This window comes from Microcebus murinus, chromosome X (assembly GCF_040939455.1).
Source record: "Microcebus murinus isolate Inina chromosome X, M.murinus_Inina_mat1.0, whole genome shotgun sequence".
In the NCBI taxonomy this organism is placed as follows: Eukaryota; Metazoa; Chordata; class Mammalia; order Primates; family Cheirogaleidae; genus Microcebus; species Microcebus murinus.
The window spans coordinates 34,524,285-34,543,282 of record NC_134136.1 but is presented as its reverse complement, the minus strand read 5'-3'; the positions used below and the strand labels follow the sequence as shown (position 1 = coordinate 34,543,282).

Sequence of the window (18,998 nt, the reverse complement as noted above, 5' to 3'; positions counted from 1 at the left end):
ATTTGCATGACTAAATAGTCTACAATTACAAAGAAATAGAAAATGAAAAATAGATATTTCACTCACACAGGCACCATTTTTCCCTCCTTAGAGGCAATATTTATTAATGTTAAAAGTTACTATGTAATATAATAATATAAATAATTCTCCATTATACTATGTACATTTCTGTACCTTGCATTATCCCTTTAATAAATCTGAGGGAGTTTCCTATATTTACATATCTACCTGTTCTAGTTTTGTTAATGGCATAGTATTTAACTGTATCAACTTACCACACTTTTTAAACCAAATGTTTACTTATGAAAATTAGTGTTTTTTTCCCTAGTATGGTGCTTTATTATAACCAATCCTGCAACAAATATCCTTGTGCATATACCTGTCCACATGTGTGAGTATATCTGTAGTATATATTTCTCAAAGTAGAACTGCTAGATCAATGGGAATGTGCATGCTAAAAGATACTGTCAAATTGCCTTGCAATGAGATTGAAACAATAGCACATATAACAGCACATTACAAAACGTATGATAGCAAAATCTTTAACCTTTGTCAATCTGACAGATGAAAAATGGTATCTTTGTTCTCATTCCCATTTATTTTGTTATAAGTGGTCCAAACATATTTTCCTAAGCCTATAAGTTATTCATATTTCTTTTGATGATCAGTTTGTTCATGTCTTTAGCCTAATTTTTATTGGGTTCATCTTAGTTTGGGGTCCACTGAAAGAAAAGCCTGATATAAGAATTTGAGTTCAAATAGTTCATTTGGAAGATGATCTAAGAAAACAAGAGTTGCAAAGTTGATATGGTGAGATGGAGAGGAAGAAAGTACAACAAAAGGATGCATTATGTGGATCACTGCTATAGGCAGCAGGGACTGAATTCCACCAGGACCTCCTGAGATATATACACAATGTCTCTAAGTATTGTCCACCTGAAGGTTCAGAGGCTGAAGGCATTTCTCTATTAGTTTCCGTCCCCTACTGATTATTACCCAAAGGGAGTGTTAAATCTTCCGTATATTCAGGCTATGATTGTATCCCATGGTATTGGAAAAGGCTACAAATCAGAAAGTGGAAAGATGATTGAGTCTGCACTTGAGGAAGTATGCTGTAAACTGTCCTTCCCTGCTAGGCCAGAAATTTAATCCCCCACTGGGAGGTACTAGAGTAGCCTAGAAACACTAGCAAGAGGTTCCACCGCAATAATAAGCTCATCCTGGAAAGCCTCTTTTTCTCCATGGTCATGAGACTCCTCTTCCTTATACAGAGACACTGGGTGTCTATGTGGCACTGGGATGAGGGATTTCACCATAACAACCACTCGGCCAAAAAGCCTCTTTGCCCCTGTGGTACTGAGACTCCCCTTCCCCACCTAGAGGTGCTAGGGCAGCAATAAATGAGTACCTACAACAAAAAGGACCTGGCCAGAGAAGTGCTCTCCATCATCCACAGTTGGGGGAAAGAATGCCACAACAACCTCCCTGCCAGGGAAACCCCTTTACCCCCCTGACCTGAGACCCTCCTGCCCCACCCAGAGACATGAGGTACCCAGGCCTAGGTAAATATCTTCCACTTCACCAGCAAATACCAGAGGGAAGTGCAGCAGCACCAGATAAACTAAGCAGATCAAAATAATACACCAAAGCCTCTGAAAATTAAACTGCCATTGTAACCACAGACCACAAAAGTAAGCCAGGACCTGGGTGCTAAATCCAGCCATGGAGATTACCTGCTCACGTGAAAGGCCTCACCTAGCATAATCAACAAAATGTCTAGGAAACAACAAAAAAAAATCTATCATAACAATAACTAGGGAAAGAGGGCCAAGATGGTGGACCAGAAGCAGCCTGCACATGCCACTGGCAGGGAGAAGAACGAAAGTTACAAGGAGATGCCTACCTACAGATAGATGGACCTTCTTGGAGAGAGCATGGCAAATCATCAGAGAAGCAACAGGAGACACTCAGAGTAAAAGAAAGGGGAATGAGATGATCCCCTTGGCAAGACTGCAAGGTACCTGGGGTTGGAGGGGGTGTGTTCACATGTGGGTAAGGATAGGAGGAGAGAACCCCAAGACTCCACACTTCCTCCACAGCCACTGTGACCTGGGCTGTGTGGGCCACCACCACCACCACAGGCTTCCAGACTGATCAGGGAGCTGCTTGAAGACTGTGAAGTAATATTGCACCAGAGAGCGGGCAAAGAAGGGACCGTCTGGCTTCCATTCTGGGTCGCTGCAACTGATGCCATTCTGAGCTCTCACGCCCAATGCTTCTGGTCTGCACAGGGCTCGGCTTTGTTGCAATTGCCTCCACATCACCCTTGCCAGACAGGGTAGAGAGCAGGGAGAGCAGATGCTCTCATGCACCCCATGACAGGGAACTGAGTGGCCCCTCATGGAAGATGAAAGCAGGGCAGGGTCTGCCTACACCACCTGCCAAACCCTACAGCAAGTGCCTCAGTGGGACCTGTGCAGGAAGAAAAGCCCAGCCACTCTGTGGCCTGGCGCTGAATCCCGCCCCCATGGCTCCCGCACTGCCACTTGGCCCTGTTGCCTGACCGCACAGTTCCTGCCCTGCTGTCCAGCTCCATGGCCTGAACCCCATGGCTCTTGCATGCCACCTGGTGGGATGTGCTCCCACAGTACAATGCTCCACCACACACCTGCCAGCCACGTGCAGCCATTGCATCTGAACCCAGGTAGAGAATGAACACCTTAAGTCTTTATACTCACAGCTACCACTTAGATAGCCTCGTCTAGCTGCCACTGCCACTGCCACTGCCACTGCCACTGCCACTGCCACTGCCACTGCCACAGAGAGACCCAGGCAGAGCAACCTTTCATGAGGCCTGCCTCCATGGAGAAGAACTCACCCATCCCCTGCCTGAGCTTGAGATACCTCAAAGACCTACAAGTAGAACTACCATTTGATCCAGCAATCCCCTTCCCGGGCATCTACCCACAAGAACAAAATACATTCTATATAAAAGATATCTGCACTCGAATGTTTATAGAAGCACAATTCACAATCACAAAGAAGTGGAAACAACCCAAGTGCCCATCAACACATGAGTGGATTAATAAAATGTGGTATATGTATACCATGGAGTTCTACTCAGCCACAAAAAACAATGGTGATCTAGCACCTCTTGTATTATCCTGGATAGAGCTGGAGCCCATTCTCCTAAGTGAAGTATTATAAGAATGGAACAACAAGCACCACATGTACTCACCAGCAAATTGGTAGTAACTGACTTAACTGACTAACATTTAAGTGTACATGTAGTAGTAACATTCATTGGGTGTCATGCAGGTGGGAGCGGGGAGGAGGGGATGGGGATATTCACACTTAATTGGTGCGGTGTGCACCATCTGGGGGATGGACATGCCTGAAGTTCTGACTCGCTAGGGCAAAGGTAATATACATACCCTAAATATTTGTACTGCCATAATATGCTGAAATTAAAAAAATAAAAAAAAGAATTTTAATAGGAGTAGTGTTGGAGGAAATGGCAGATAGCCAGTGATAAACCTTTTAAAGAAGGAAGAATACTATGGTTCAAATATTTGCTCCAAAATTGATGAAATGTAATCCCCAGTGCAATGGTATTAAGAAGTGGGGCCTTTAGGAGATGACTAGGCCATGAGGGCTCTGTCATCATGGATGGGATTAGTGCCACATAAAAATGATTGAGGAGGTGAGTTTGCCCCTTCCATACTTTTTTGTCCTTCCATCTCTTCTGCCACATAAGGACACAGTGACACAGCAACAAGGTGCCTCTTAGGAGCAGAAAGCAACCCTCACCCAGACACCAAATCCATTGGTGCCTGATCCTTGGACTTCTCAGCCTCCAGAACTATAAGAACTACATTTCTTTTCTTAATAAATTACTCAGTCGTGGGTATTTTGTTAAAGTAGCACAAATGGACTAGGTAAGGAGGAATGGTGTGGGCTCAATACAGGACTGCAACAAGAAGGGGAAATAAAGTAGTATGGCCTGATAGCGATACATTCAAAGATGGGGGCTATCAGGGAGAAAGGAGGGATAATGATCTCAAATGGGACTATTGTTTGGAATCTGCAACAGGACACAGAGGAAGGGATAAGAGTATGAGAGAGGGGATTGTAGAGACTGATGAGAGATAATTAGGAATATCTGGCTTTTGTCATCAATAGCAATAATGTCTCATTTTTTAAATTGTTTATTTCTTTTATTACATTAAGCTGATTTTTTTTATATGTAGGTGACAAGATAGTTAATTGTGCTCTCAACTTGTTCCCTCTATAGTTCTCCTCCCTCAGGAAGGTTCCTTTTTCTTAGGTAGGAAGAGAGGTTATACAGTAGAATCTAAAGGAAAAATTGCCTGAAAACCTCTTGCTGGATTTTTGAGGCACAGTTATATTAGGTGTTCTCAAGAAGTAAGGAAAAGTGGTAAGTGAATTTTGTATGGGATGGGGTGGGGACAGAAGTACAAGAGCTTGTGGGAGAGAGGGAGATTCACCAGGAACAGGAAAGGATAGGAATAACTATGGTCATGCCCGCCCAGTACCCATGGAGGTAGCATGACTACAGTGAATAAGACCCCAGGTATCTGGGCTCCCTGCCTTGACAAAGACTTCCATGGCCACACAAGCCTCAGAAGCCACACAGCCACGCAAGAGACTGAGTAATGAGTCTATCAATGTGGGCTACTGTAGACTATAGACTAGTGGAGCACCCCTGAATTTTCTCATCTGTAAAAGATACCTGGGACCTTTATATAACCACAATGAATGAATGAGGGAAGCCCAAATAATGATTAAGATTATAAATGTCCCCTAAGACTGGAAGGATGGGAGTTGGAGTCCACATAACTGCTTTTGTTTATGTTTTGCACATTCAAATTTGTGGAGTAAAACTCATAAATGCTTTTTACAATGTCAAATGAGGCCCCTATTTTTCCAACTTGTCATATAATTTTAATTTTATTTGTAGAAAGAAGCTTTTCATTTTGTGTAGTTTAATTTGCCTTAAACTTCATTACATTCATTTCCAACTGTCTCAACTGTGAGACCCAACTTTATGGTGTTAACATGAATGCTTTTTAGATTTGGATAGACGGTCACATTTGGCATATATTTTAATGCCTACCTGCCCACCTGCAACTCAGACACACTATTTCATCTTCTAAGAAAGTGCCTTCAGGGAATGCCTGGGATCTATCTAGTTATGGGAACATAATTTAAAATTTTTGTTTGAAAAAGTATATTGACAATCTTTGAAGATCCTTAAATATGTCTCAGGATGCTACACCATAAAGAGTTAATCTTGCCAAAAAAATCACATTATACAAAACTGCCAGTTGAACGGCTTTTTTATTTTTTGTGTTGTTTTAGCATTATTAAACAATCTTTGTCATTACTCATGAGTCTTGGATCACATTAGCCCTTATGTGTTGCTTTAAAGATAAAATTTAAAAAGGATTAATAAATGTGGCATATGTGTACTATAGAGTACTGCTCAACCACAAAATCAATGGTGATCTAGCACCTCTTCTATTATCCTGGATAGAGCTGGAACCCATTCTACTAAGTGAGATATTGCAAAAATGGAAAACAAGTGCCACATGTACTCACCATCAAATTGGTATTAACTGATCAACACTTCTGTGCACATATAGTAATAACATTCATCAGGCAGATGGGAGGGAAGGAGAGGATGGGTATATTCACACCTAATGGGTGTGGTGCGCACCGTCTAGGAGATGGACATGCTTGAAGCTCTGCCTCAGGTGGGGCAAAGGCAATATATGTAACCTGAACATTTGTACCCCTGTAATATACTAAAATAAAAATAAATAAATAAATAAATGGACACAATTATTCTATTAATCTATGTTTCAGGTTTCTGGGAGAAAATCTTTTGAAATTACTGAAGATAGGTCCTGACCTTTTAGTCACCAGAACTCAAATGGTACTTTCATGCAACAATAAATGGATTTGCGAATTTTAAGTGGTTGTAACTAAAATAGCACTAAGAACAATTCAGTCAAAGAAAATGGCCCATTTCGTCCCTTCAACTCTCATTTTTATTGAACATTTTCTGTATGCTAAGCACCAAACGAGGTACTTTGACATATGGGGTGGCAAAGCCATAAGAAATGGTTAATCCCACATCTGATTTTGTATTCATCTGCAAAGTAGGCTTTGGACTAGCTTCTGACAATGTAAATCCACATAGAATTAAGTTTACTCCCTCTGGATTGATATTTTTTGAATCAGTTTGACATAGTTTTGAATGACATAAAATATGACATGTGCCAGTGCTCTCTGAAACATGTTTGACCTTAATTCATTAACTGCTACTATTCAATTTCTGGAATTAAAGAGTAGCCACATTCAATGGTTTTGTTATCTTTAAGAACCTAAGTATCCTCAAGTCAGGGGTAAAGGCTCTATAAATATAAAATAGTGCTGTTAGATTTGATGGCAATCAGTGTTTGAAAGAGATTAAGTCAATAGATTCACAGCATTGAAGTCTGTAAACCCCACTCTTCCCATTGTGAGTGATAAAGTTATTAATAGCTAATGACTAATGACTCCTACTCATGACCAACCCTGTCCCCATGCTTTGGTAAAGGGTCCCCAGGATAAAACTTTTTCTCAGCCTTGGGTGCCTCACTTTGCCCAAACGAATTCCAATTTGTGATGATACTTGTACTCCTTGGCTCACAACAATGTTGCTTAAGGTAGTTGAAGTCATTGGGCCCTATAATAAAATCAGATGAATCAATTTTTGATTGTAATGAAACATTTTGAATTTGGCCTTTGAATATGTCCCAATATAACAGGATGTGCATGCCTCTAATACTTCATGGCTGGAAACCTGCTGAGGGAAGTACTGTACTCCTGGTCTCAAAGGAAGGACTCAGCTTTCTTCACAACCTGCCATGATTACTCCATCTTCCATTTTCCACCATCAGCCTGCACTAAACTATTTCTTAAATGTAAGAGACTAGAAATATTTACTTCTCTCTGTGGATAGGGTTCCTCCTCTTTCCTCCCCCCTGGACTTGAAGATACTGGGGTGGGATAGGAGGGAGGGCAGAATTAAATCTTGCTTGGGTTTTACCCAAACTGTGTGAGTCTGTGCCTATGTGTAAAATCCCATATACTTAGAGGAAAATTAATCAGTTTCTAATTTCACCACTGTAGCCAGAAAGTTTTTCTTTAATTGGATTAATATATCGCTCTTTGGCCAGAATTCCTAATGTAATGATAAGCAGAAGCCCTAACATATTCCAATCAGTACATTACTACATACTTTAAAGAAATCAATAGTCCTCAAATGAGACGTAATTCAAAGGCATTAGGCAAGTATATTTCAATAATGACATCAACTACAGATTTTTTAAAATTTTATTTTGAGAGGTGGAATAATGATTCGTTGCAGATTTTCTGATAAAACAATTAGCAGTCTTAAAGATTATTTCAATATTTTCTAGAATACAGATTGAATACAAATTGATTTAAGTAGGCAAATTTCTTGAAACACATTAAAGAGTACTTAAAAGATCCCATTAAATTCATGTGGCATTATTCCTAGTTTAATGGATACTGTCTCAACTAAATGAATCCTGGCAGATAACACTTACTGATTAACTTATCTAGAAACTAACAGCACTGAAAACATTAAAATGTATGCATTCTAATGATATATGTGTGAGAGTGCATGTGTGATTTTGCTTTGCTTGTTTTACTATCTTAATGATCACCCCTTCTTACTATTTCCTCTGAGGATCTTACCTTACTTCAACTGATGTAACCACTCAGAAATTTTCTTATCAGCCCTTTTCATCCATCATTTTCTAATTTTCAAATACTTCCAACAATGCCTTTTTATTTTGGACAAGGGCTTTGGTGAAACAACTAAATTACACCAAAATAAAGCGATACTCTGTCCCTAGTGCTGCTCACGACCTGCCAGAACTTTCATGCTTCCAATCACAGGGATAGGGAAACTGGCTAGTCAGAAATCCCCCTCCACACTTGTGTGATGGGCTGGGGCATCCAGGCACTGCTGCTTTACGTGAAGTGTAGACACAATTTCTTTTGTCTATTACAAAGTGCACTGACTATGAAATTTCATTTGTCCCTTTAACTTTCTTGTTTCAGTTGGCAAAAGATGTAAAAGATTCCTGATGGATTTATAACTAAATTGGAAATATTCGTTGCCTATGAACCACTTTAAATATTTTCAGTCCTTTCTATTTGGCTACCCAACATTTCAATCTCCCTTCTTGATATGTGCTCAGCTTCCTTTCTTTATTAACACCTATCATTTAAAGCTCAGTTACACATTTACAATCTCTCTTGTGTGGTTACTTTGGGATCTCTTTGTAAATTCAGTTCACTGTTACCTATGTTTACTGGATTAACTGCCACAGAACACAATGGGAGTTGATTTGCTAAAATAGTTTACTGTCTTACTGCTTTAAAAATATGATTTTAAGATAAAACTTATTTTAAGCTTAACTTTGAGTAAATACGAAGAAAAAAATGAATTCTTAAAAGACTTGATTCTACACACTACTTAAATGAGAAAATTTTCTGAAATTCAAACATAGCAAGCTCCATTTGCTCAGCGATGAGGTACTTGCACAAAGTTCCCCATGGCCTTTTGGTGTACAAATTTATAATAATGAAGACTACTTCTAAGGAAATAATTTGACATAAAAGTTTTTCTTTTTAAACTACGGTATTTAAAAAGTCATTTGAGTTGTAAACACTCAATGATAAGCCAGTTTTAGGATCACATTATTGTGTCACAGTAACAGAAATGCAAATCACATTTATGTCTTTAATTCGTGGATTCAGGTTCTCCTAAATTCTCATTACTGAGCTACTACACTCTTGATATAAGTTGTTAGGAAAATCCAAATCTTCATTTCTGGCACCGAGTGCCAAGAAATAATGTGTGCTATCATGAAATCACACATAGTCAGCTGCTTTTGTATTTTGGTTAACCAGGTAGTTTGAAAATGATTATCCCACTAGTACTGTCTCCAGATTTTAGAAGCAGAACTAGAGGAATTATATTGAGGTATACTTTGTGGTAGTTCTGTTGCTTCTCTATTGCCCCAGAACTAACCATGGTATTGAGGATGGATATGCAGAAATTATGCTTTTTACCAGGTAGCAGTTACCATAGGTGACCAAACATCACCTATCTTTGGCGTCTATAAAGATATTTGGGTGATGGACTAGAATGACTTTCACTACTTTAATTTTGCAGACATAGAGAAATGATACAAGCTATATGTTTTGAAAATCTTTTCCTTTTTTTCATCTATAACATTAAGCACCTACACCACTGAAACATTTTTAATTTCTGATTTTACAAAACTAGAAACATGAAAAACATAGGTATTAGCAAAGTTTTTGCATTTGTGTTATTGTTTTTGTTTAATAACTGAAGGGAAATTTTTATATAGTTTAATCTGGGATTGGGCAAATATTTAATGTTTTTTGATGGTAACAATGTTGGCCAGATAATAATTTTGATAAATCAACCAATCTTCTCATGGGGGTAGAATTTGACGCCTACTTTAAAGTATTAAAAAATGAATTAATTCTACAGTACATGTATATAGGAGTTCAGTCCTGTATTCAGGCTTGCAAGTGTATTATTTGGTGGTTTATAAAAACAGCTATTGCACATCTTTGGGGGTTCTGAGGAAAACCAAACATTTGAGGCTTTCTTCCTTTCTTCTTATTGGGAGAAAACCAGCTTAACTTGGGGTGAAAAGAACACAACTGGTCTTTAACTGTGAACTTAACTGTCATGATGCAGGTGAGGAAAATGGGTGGCATTTTCCATTTTCCTCTTTATTACTATAGTTTTCTCTGGGCATGCAGGTTGTTCAACCTTAGTCTGGGTTATAACACAGTCCTTAAGATTTTTGTTTCATGATCTAACCTTTGGTTCCTTATATGACTTTAGAAAAATCACATATGGTTTGTCAATGCTTTTCTTTTTCAGAAAAATCCTACCCAGGGCCAATTCTTTTTAAAGCTGCTTATAATCTAATTCATAACAGGATTCTTTACTCCATGTTGTAAAATGTGAATACAGATACTGTCCAAACTGTCCAAAGAGCACTGTTTGAATTCACAGTAACAAAAGTTACAAAGTTTGTGCAAAAGACATTGTACACCATTGCAGTACATAGAGCTTGCTATAGTTAATTTTATATATAAAGCTGCATTTCTCATTAAACTATTCTGTGCTACATTAAAAGTTAAGTTTCTGATTTAATTTTTCACTAAAAAGAAAACTGAATGCTCATTTAATCTCAGAAATCTGAAGATGCAAATTGCATACGTTTGAAGTTAGTAAATATTGCAACAAATCATAGGAAGCTTTTAAACACCATCGCTGCTTTGGAGCTCTTCAAGTTTTCCAAGGGTCATGAAGTAAACCCGGCTGTGGCGATTGCGCAGGATAGAAGTGAAGAACAGCTTTAAAAAGAAAGAAAGACGCTATCAGATATTTAAGACATTGTAACCAAATATTTGATATAACTGTAATTTCAATTTATCTGCATATGCTAATTAAAATATTAAGCCATACTTTTTTTTGGAACAGATTTTCTTCAGATTAAAAGATAAAAGTTTAGATTAGTTTGGAGTTTAAATTATACATTTAAAAATAACCTTTTACCGTAGTCTACATAGTAGTAATTTTTACAATTTAAATAAAATTAGGGATTTTTTGTAAATGGCATTCATCTGCTGAAGTTTTTAGTTTTGGGTTAATGATTCTTTGCTTTTTAAAACAATAATCTATTTTTACTCAAGTTGGCTTTTCTTTAAATATAAGGAAACAAATTATTTAGATGTTGTTTCTCATTGCTGCTTGTGTTTAAGAAGCCACTGAAATTTTCTACTTGGTGCGATTTTCTTTCCTTTTTTCATTATTTAAAAAAATTTTCTTTAAAATTTTAAAAATTGATAGATAACATTGTAGTTAATTTATGGTCTACAATATGATGTTTTGAAGTCTATACACATTGAGGAATGGTTAAATCTAGCTAATTGACAAATGCCATTACTTCAAATAGTTATCATTTTTGTGGTGAGAGCACTTAACATCCACTTGTGCAATTTTCCATTTCGGGGAAATGGACTGGCATCAATAGGTTGATAAAATGAGAGGGACACATTGTGTGAATATAAGCTGTGCCATAAGAAAACTCAGAACAGAACATGGGCATAAATATTAATATCAAGGAACCCTCGTTGTTAGGACTGAGTCTTTTGACATCCACAACAGTTATACTTGGGAGGGTTGGACATAACAATAATGATGATGATAAGATATGGTAGCTACCTTTGACTTAACACATTTTATGTGTCAGGCCATCTGTGAGATATTTAGACACAGTATCACTCATTTTCATGACTGTTCCCAAAGCAGTTATTAATATTCCCATTTTGGAAATGAAGGGAATAAGGGTCAAAAAGATCAATTAAACTTTCAGGTTCTCAAACTTAGGTGGCAGAGCCAGGACTGCATCCTCGGTCTATCTTCCCTCAAACACAGGTTCTTGCTATTGCATCTCTTACATTGCAAATCGGCACCTTTCCTTGATGTACATATGGGGCTTTACTCTGACTATTCTAATATTAATTTGAACCCTCTGCAGTCTCTTCTAAACACGATTTTTTCCTAATCTTATTAGGATCATTTCTTCGCACTATTTTTTTTTATTTTTCATAATATGTAGGAATGGTAATGACTTTATACAATGAAATTTTTCATCTAAACTATTTTTATTGGTAAAATTGTGTGATCGAATCACACAAATAATTTCCAAATCTTGATTTTATTTTTCTTTTCTGCAAAATGAACATCATAATACCCATTTCATGAAGATAAGTTGAGATAGCTATTAAAGTACCTAACAAAAGGTCTACATTTAATTAGGTGCTCAGCAAACTGAGTACTTTTTCCTTATGTTATTGAATCACACTGAAAGCGATGAAAGGAAGGTTTGCTCAAGCATTTTGTTTAAAAATATCATTTTAGTATGAACATAAAAGAGACTATAGATCTAAGAAAATAAAGGATTTTGCACTAAACAAAATAACAGCTAAGCTTTGCCTAAGACATAACTGGAATTTTTACATTTTTTCCAAAATGGGGTTTTTGGGTTTTTTTTTTTTTTGAAATCAAACTTCATCATTTATCAAATCAATGTTTCTACTGCAAAATGTAAAATTGTTTTTATCAACAATATGCCAACTTGAAAGATATAACACAAATATATTTATGGCCAGAAGGAAAAGGACATACATTTCTTTAGTTAGTCAATTTTCAATAGTTACTTTACTTTTGCTCTAACTGGAGAGTATGAGCTATACCTTGTCGCCACGGGTACACAGGAATCTCAGCTTCTTAATTGACCTGCGTTTCAGCTCACTTTCCAGAACCCTGGATTGCAATGAGCGCACTTCAATGGCCTTCTGGCCCCATCCTGTGGTTCGCTGTGTACACTCTAAAGCTACAATACAAATAAAAAAAATCAGAAAAACAAAATCTTTCCAATAGTCATAGAAAATTATAACCATAGTCAACATGTCATTATTTTTCATTATTAAGAGGCTCATTATTACAGTTCAGGTTAACACATCCTTTTTTCCCCTTCTATAGTCAGTTATCTGGCCATTTTGCTGCTCAGGAGTGGTGCTCAAACCAGCTATTTAAAGGGTTCATGTGACCAACACTGAGTTATAAGATCTCAATTAATTCTTGTATTTATAATTCTCTAAGACCACAGAAAAAGCTAAGGGTTAATTCTCCCCTGTTTATAAAAACTCAAATCTACTCAGAGCCATTCTTTATTTTATAGTCTAGGTGAGGTACAGTGTTCCTAATAAGGGTTTATATTTGTGCTTCAGTGACATACATAGAAACCTAACTCTTAAAAATCAAAACTATTAAAAAACGACTTGCTCAAACAATGACTGTAGCAACCCTAACGCAATTTAACAAACTACCATGTTATAAGCAGAACTAAAGCTAATTTGATACTGTTAAGACTTAGGAAATTTTTATTAAGACTTTAACTTTTTGGGCCCTGTTTTATAATACCTAGTGGCAATATAGCTTATGACAATAATTTCCTTAAACCTAATTATGTAAATAGCCAGACAGAGGACTGGTGCTGTAAGGTAATTTCTGACACACGGAGCATCATTACCATTAAACATTTAACTTTCAAGTTGATATTCTTTATGTACTTTAGGGAGAAACATTCTATAAATGAACAAATTCTGATATTTAAAATAACATCAAGATTTTAACTTGAGGTGAAGTAGTCTAGAAAACAACAAAGGCAATTTTATTCCCATATTAATGTGATTCAAATCAGAATTTAAATAGTTACTTTGACTTTTTATTTTTTTTATTATAAAGAGAATAAATTCTGCTTTGATATAATTATAAGAAAGGTTTTTAAAATTTTTCCTTATCTTAAGAGTTCTAGGATGCCTTTGTTTAAACCAAAATTTACCTGGCCTGTATATTTATACATTAAATATGCATAAAAGGACTCATGAATAAATTATTAAACATTTATAAAAGTGACTTTTCATAGGCATAGTGTGAGCCATTTTCAATCCCTCAACCAAAACTTACCAATCATTTATCTCCTGCTTCCTTTTACACTACAAATCAAAATATTTATGTGTATGAAACTGACATCAAAATTGTAATTAAATGACAATCATATTTTGACTCAGAAAAACAACTGTTCTAGAAGACTTTGTAAGTCCAATTTCAGACTAGAATTAAAAGCATCCCAGATATAAGGGAAATAAGGAACACCAGTGGCCTGAGAGATGTGAATAAGTAACAGACTTAGTCTATCTGGATTTAAATTTTTTCACCTATGTGACTATTCATTAAAAATGGCATTTTTGTCAATAACCACATAGAGCAAAAACTTCTAAACTTAAACCAAAGGTAATTGCTGAGTCCAAGTACGGCTCATATGGCATCACATAATTTCCACCTTAGTCCTTAAACACATACATCTCCCACTTAACCTGGCTACTAAGTTAGCTTGCTTTCTGAGATGGGACCCAATGATTTGGAAATGGGAACACTTAGTAATACTAGCTGTGATTGTTAAATCTCTCTATATTTTTTTGGAAATTCAGAGCACTGATCTTATTCTTGAACACATTTATTATAGCTCCAGGAAATATAAAATCTTAGATTGGAGAAATCTACCTCTGGATTAGTTTTAAATAACAAAGCAGTTGTTTTTAGACAGAAAAAGAGAGTAATCGATTTTCTTAATATCAGTGTTATACTATAGTCTTTAGTATATTCTCAAAATATCCTTAATGTACAAACTAAAATATCATGTTCTTATAGTGGTATAATTTATTTTAATTATAGATGTTTTTCAAATTCTAGCAACTTAAAATAGCTTTCTGTTTTAGTTCAGTTGTCCTGCCTAACAACAAGAGCTGTACCAGATGACTTTTCAAGATCCCTTTGACTCTTATGATTGTTTAGTGGCATAAATATAGCGGTTTGTTCAGTTTCCAATTTGAACTGAATTTCCTTATTCTCATTTCTGATTAACATATCGATCACAAAAGTACTACAATAAAGGCTAGAATATGATTCATTATTTTTACTTTCTTTTGCCCCAGATCTGTCAATTATATGGTATGCATTTACCTTCTGTCACTTAAAATGGTTTTAAACCCTCTGTGAGTTCTTACCTGTTTGTAGAAATTGGAGCAGGTTTTCAGGACAATCCTTAACACTGACTATGTATGCAAAAAAGAAAGGATTCTGCAGATGCAGTGCAAAATGCCATCATACCATATAAAAAAATGTTCATTAAAAAGCAGTTCTTTCAAACTGGTCCTTAAAGCCACATGAGGATCATATTTAGTCATCTTATAAAGATTTCAGAGGCTTCTGGCTTCTCTCTTAACAGACCACCTTCCTCTCACTCTACATAGACAGACAGACAGACAGACACACACACACACACACACACACACACTGCTGCCTTTCTCCTTTATTTACTCCATTAAACTTCTCCTTCTTTCAGAAATAGCTGTCCTCCATCTAATCATTCTACTCTCTCTAATATTTTTACTTTTCATATGCATTCTGTTCCCTACCTAGAATTACCCCTGTAGTCACCAAGCTTCAGAAAAATACATAAGAATCTCAAATTATTTGGATTTCCTAGCTCAGGAGTTCTGCATTGAATAGGAAGAAAAAAAAATGTCCCAGTCTGATGAAGATGAAAATGCAGTTTTCTTTGCTGCCAACTGGGTGGTACCGAATAGGCATCCCAGTCAGTCATACCTATCTCTTCTCTAAATGATTTGATTCTTCACAGGAATATCACTCACTAAACAGAAAACTATTGACTACACAAAATAGAAATATTTTGCTCTCTTTTACAACTATTTGGCAGTCTCCTAAGATAAAGGTCAACCTCCAAAATCAATGTGGTGAAAAGAAGCATTTTCAACATCTGTGTAAAGTCTGCAGGTAAAGGGAGTTAAAACAAAATTACAGATTATTATGGAAAGGAATTAGCTCCTGTTTCAATTATATAATATTGCAAATAAACAAGTCAGACAACCAAAATGAGTCTCTTTGTAGTCCTCTCATGAATTCATTAAACATACGACAAACACAGGAATCAATTTACTAGGGGAATAAATATGCAGGACCCCAAATTCATCCTATGTGTCTTGAGAAAATGTAATAAATAATTCAGGAAACCCTTTCTTAGGACACATTTTTTACCCTTGAAAAGTTTCCCTGGGATCATATGAAGGACTAAGAAATTTTGTACATACCTAGGGAAGATGGTATGTCTCTCCACACTTCAAGGATCTTCTTAAAGAGTTGTTCATTTTCTTCCACTGAGAGGGCTTCGGCATTGAAGGAAAGCATCACACCAATTCCCAAGCAATCAGGTAAAATGATGATATTCTGTGGTATAATGATTTCCAGGGGCTGGAATTATGTTTCATGAAGACTTACATGTCCAACATTTTATCACTACTACTTTAATCAAAGCAGCTTGACTGAGCAATAAAGACCAAAAGAGGTTCAAAGCAGAAGGAGGAAGAGAAACCTCTATTTCCAAATTAATAAGCATGCTATCCAACACTTGCAAAGAGCTGCTTCCCTTATGTCATCAAGTCATATCTATTTAATGTTCTCTTTTATATTTAGGGAAAAGTCTTGTTTAAAAAAAAAGGCAGAGATATATTTCCAACACAGAGGAATTTCTTGAAATTTCAAAAGTATTATGGAGAGTGATAGAAGAAACAGTACATGTTACAGACTTGAATTTAAGATTCATTTCAGCACATTAACAAATACTTCAGTACTGAATGTGCAGACCAAGTAGCAAATACACAATCCTTGGTTATCAGCCAATTCATTCAAATCAGAAATGGAAAATTAATCTAGAGATAGCTTGAGCTTAAAATCCTTACAAGGAGTAGCTTTATAATATTCTTCATAACTTGAAATATAACAGTCATCTCCCCTTTGCAGAAAAGGTAGGATTACTTATCCAATTAATATAATTTAAAAATATATTTAACACACATATGCAGAGATGTATTAGATGACATAATATGAAATACTAAGAAATACCTAAGCATTTCTACATTTCATGATACATAAAATAATGTGACAAAATGTGTTTAAACTACAGATATTGTCACATCAACAGTATTTCCCTGAGAAATGAAGAATTTTTGTTTTCTTCTACTGTTTCTCCAAATTAGCACGTTATAAAAAAAAGGTCAGAAACTATACTTGCCAAACCCAGCGTACTCAGGCCAAGTGCTTGAGGCCATGTCTCAGCAACAACAATCCTTAAAACTAAAATGGGGATCCAGAGGCGAAAAGCAATTTTAATGCGTTCCCTGGGAACTTGCATGAGCAATTGAATCAGAAAAGAGATGAAGAAAGAGTGTAAAAGAAATTGCAAGACAGAAGGTTGTCTCAGTAAAATCTGTTTAGAATAAAACTGAATGGCTACAAATCCAGACAGCTTCCGAGGTAATTCTCTTGCTTCTCAGATGATTCCTGAAGTAACCAGATATTCTTTAGCACACATAGTTCTGTTGTAGTATTACAGCTTTTGTAATCTATCACTCTTGGAAAAATAGTATTTTTAGTACATTCTGTTTCAGAAGACACCCTCCCCTCCCTGATATAGCAGTCCTCTTTCTTTTAATGGGTCAAGACACAGGAGCATTTAGCTAAAACTATTTTTGAATGTATACACAAGGTATCCTAATTAGGCCAGAAAATGATTAAAACTCATCTCTCATTCTCGCTTCCAGTGTAATTAATGGATTGCTTCAAAAGGAAATAATTTTCCTTGCTTATTAGTCAAGTGGAACACAAGGTTCAACCTTCTTGAATGGCTTTTCAAATAAGTATAAACTTGGACCAATGCTGCAATATTCAATATTACACTAGATTCTAAATAAAGGCTATCTGATACAGTACTAAAATAAAGATGCAGGAAGCTATGGAAGACAATCTAACTGAAGAGTAATACAATACTTGTATCAACATTAACTTAACCTCATATCTAAGCGGCTTTGGCTGGGATTAGTTCAGTATTTTCTATATTATTAACAGAGTGACTTCTATACAATCATGGGCAACAACTGGATGATCAGCTAATGATTGTTAACATGACCAAAAGACTTAAAAAAATGTTTCCACTGACATCCTGATAATTGGTTTATGTAATTTGTTAGAGAAGTATAAGATAATTCTAAAAGCTGTTCAAAATATCACACAACTACAGTGATTTAAAAGTACCTAAAAGTTTTCTCCCAGACTTTTTATATAATGCAAAACTGATACATTTTGGTTGTATACAAATTGGGGATTTAAAAAGGGTAAAGCAGAGGACGGCTGGCTCAGGCCTTCCTTTTAAATATAATTTTCAATACGATAGACATCATTTCTACCATCAAATTTTAGACATAGTAGAATTAAATTTTGTATGGTTGTGTGTGTGTATTAGGGGGATGTTATATTGGAGCTCTTTATAGAAATGGTGTGTATAGTATTTTTGTCACTATCCATATTTTAGATGCTATGGTATATTTTCAATATATATAATTATTTAAGAGTTAAGAGTAGAGGTACATTTGCTTTTAAAATGGTGAATCCTTTTATCAGAAATTCGAACTATAATTGTTATAATAAGAGAATATTTTACTATTATTTTCTGTATGTCACAGTTAAAGTGATACAATAAAGAAAGAAGATACAAAAATAATTCTGCAATACTGATGTTGTATTTTTTAAAAATCTGTTAATGCATTATGGGGTGCAGAAGAACTAAAGCAAGGACTACAAATTCAAATACCTCATAGGGCTTGTTATTATAAGTGCATAAAGATGAATAGAGAATGTAGCACACATATCCCATCTAAAAGGAGGCAGGCATGCATCAGTTCCAGTAGATAATGGCCTGATATTGTCAGGTTTTCTGGTTTGTCAAAAGAAGTCCAGATTTTAAATGTAAACTATATTCATCAAAAACAAAACAAAAAACACCCTGCAATGTTCATGGATTGGTAGAATCAATATTGTTAAAATGTTCATGCTACCTAAAGTGATCTACAGAATTAACACAATCCCTATCAAAAAACCACAACCATTCTTTACAGATTTAGAGAAAATAATTCTATGCTTTGTATGGAACCAGAGAAGGCCTTGTATAGCCAAAGCAGTCTTTTTTTTTTTTTGGAGACAAAGTCTTGTAAGCAAAAAGAACAAATTGGAAGGCATCAGTCTGCCAGACTTCAAGCTTTACTACAAGGCTATAGTAACCAAAACAGCATAGGATTGGCACAAAAACAGAGATATAGACCTTTAGAATAGGATAGAGATCCCAGATATAAAACCATCCTCATAT

General features: G+C 35.9%; 1 protein-coding gene across 2 annotated transcripts in view; it reads right to left on the bottom strand.

Moving 5' to 3' along the window:
• Window positions 1–7,397: 7,397 nt before the first annotated feature.
• The window catches only part of NRK (Nik related kinase), a 127,757-nt gene continuing 116,156 nt past the window's right edge, over window positions 7,398–18,998 (bottom strand). The window contains exons 27-29 of one of the 2 annotated variants that reach the window (XM_075999093.1): window positions 15,892–16,051; window positions 12,412–12,551; window positions 7,398–10,506 (exon numbers count right to left, since the gene is read on the bottom strand). In XM_075999093.1, coding sequence (XP_075855208.1) covers window positions 10,411–10,506; window positions 12,412–12,551; window positions 15,892–16,051 — 396 coding nt within the window. In that variant the 3' untranslated portion in view covers window positions 7,398–10,410. The remainder of the gene's footprint in view (window positions 10,507–12,411; window positions 12,552–15,891; window positions 16,052–18,998) is intronic. The other variant, XM_012787207.3, reaches the window with a different exon arrangement.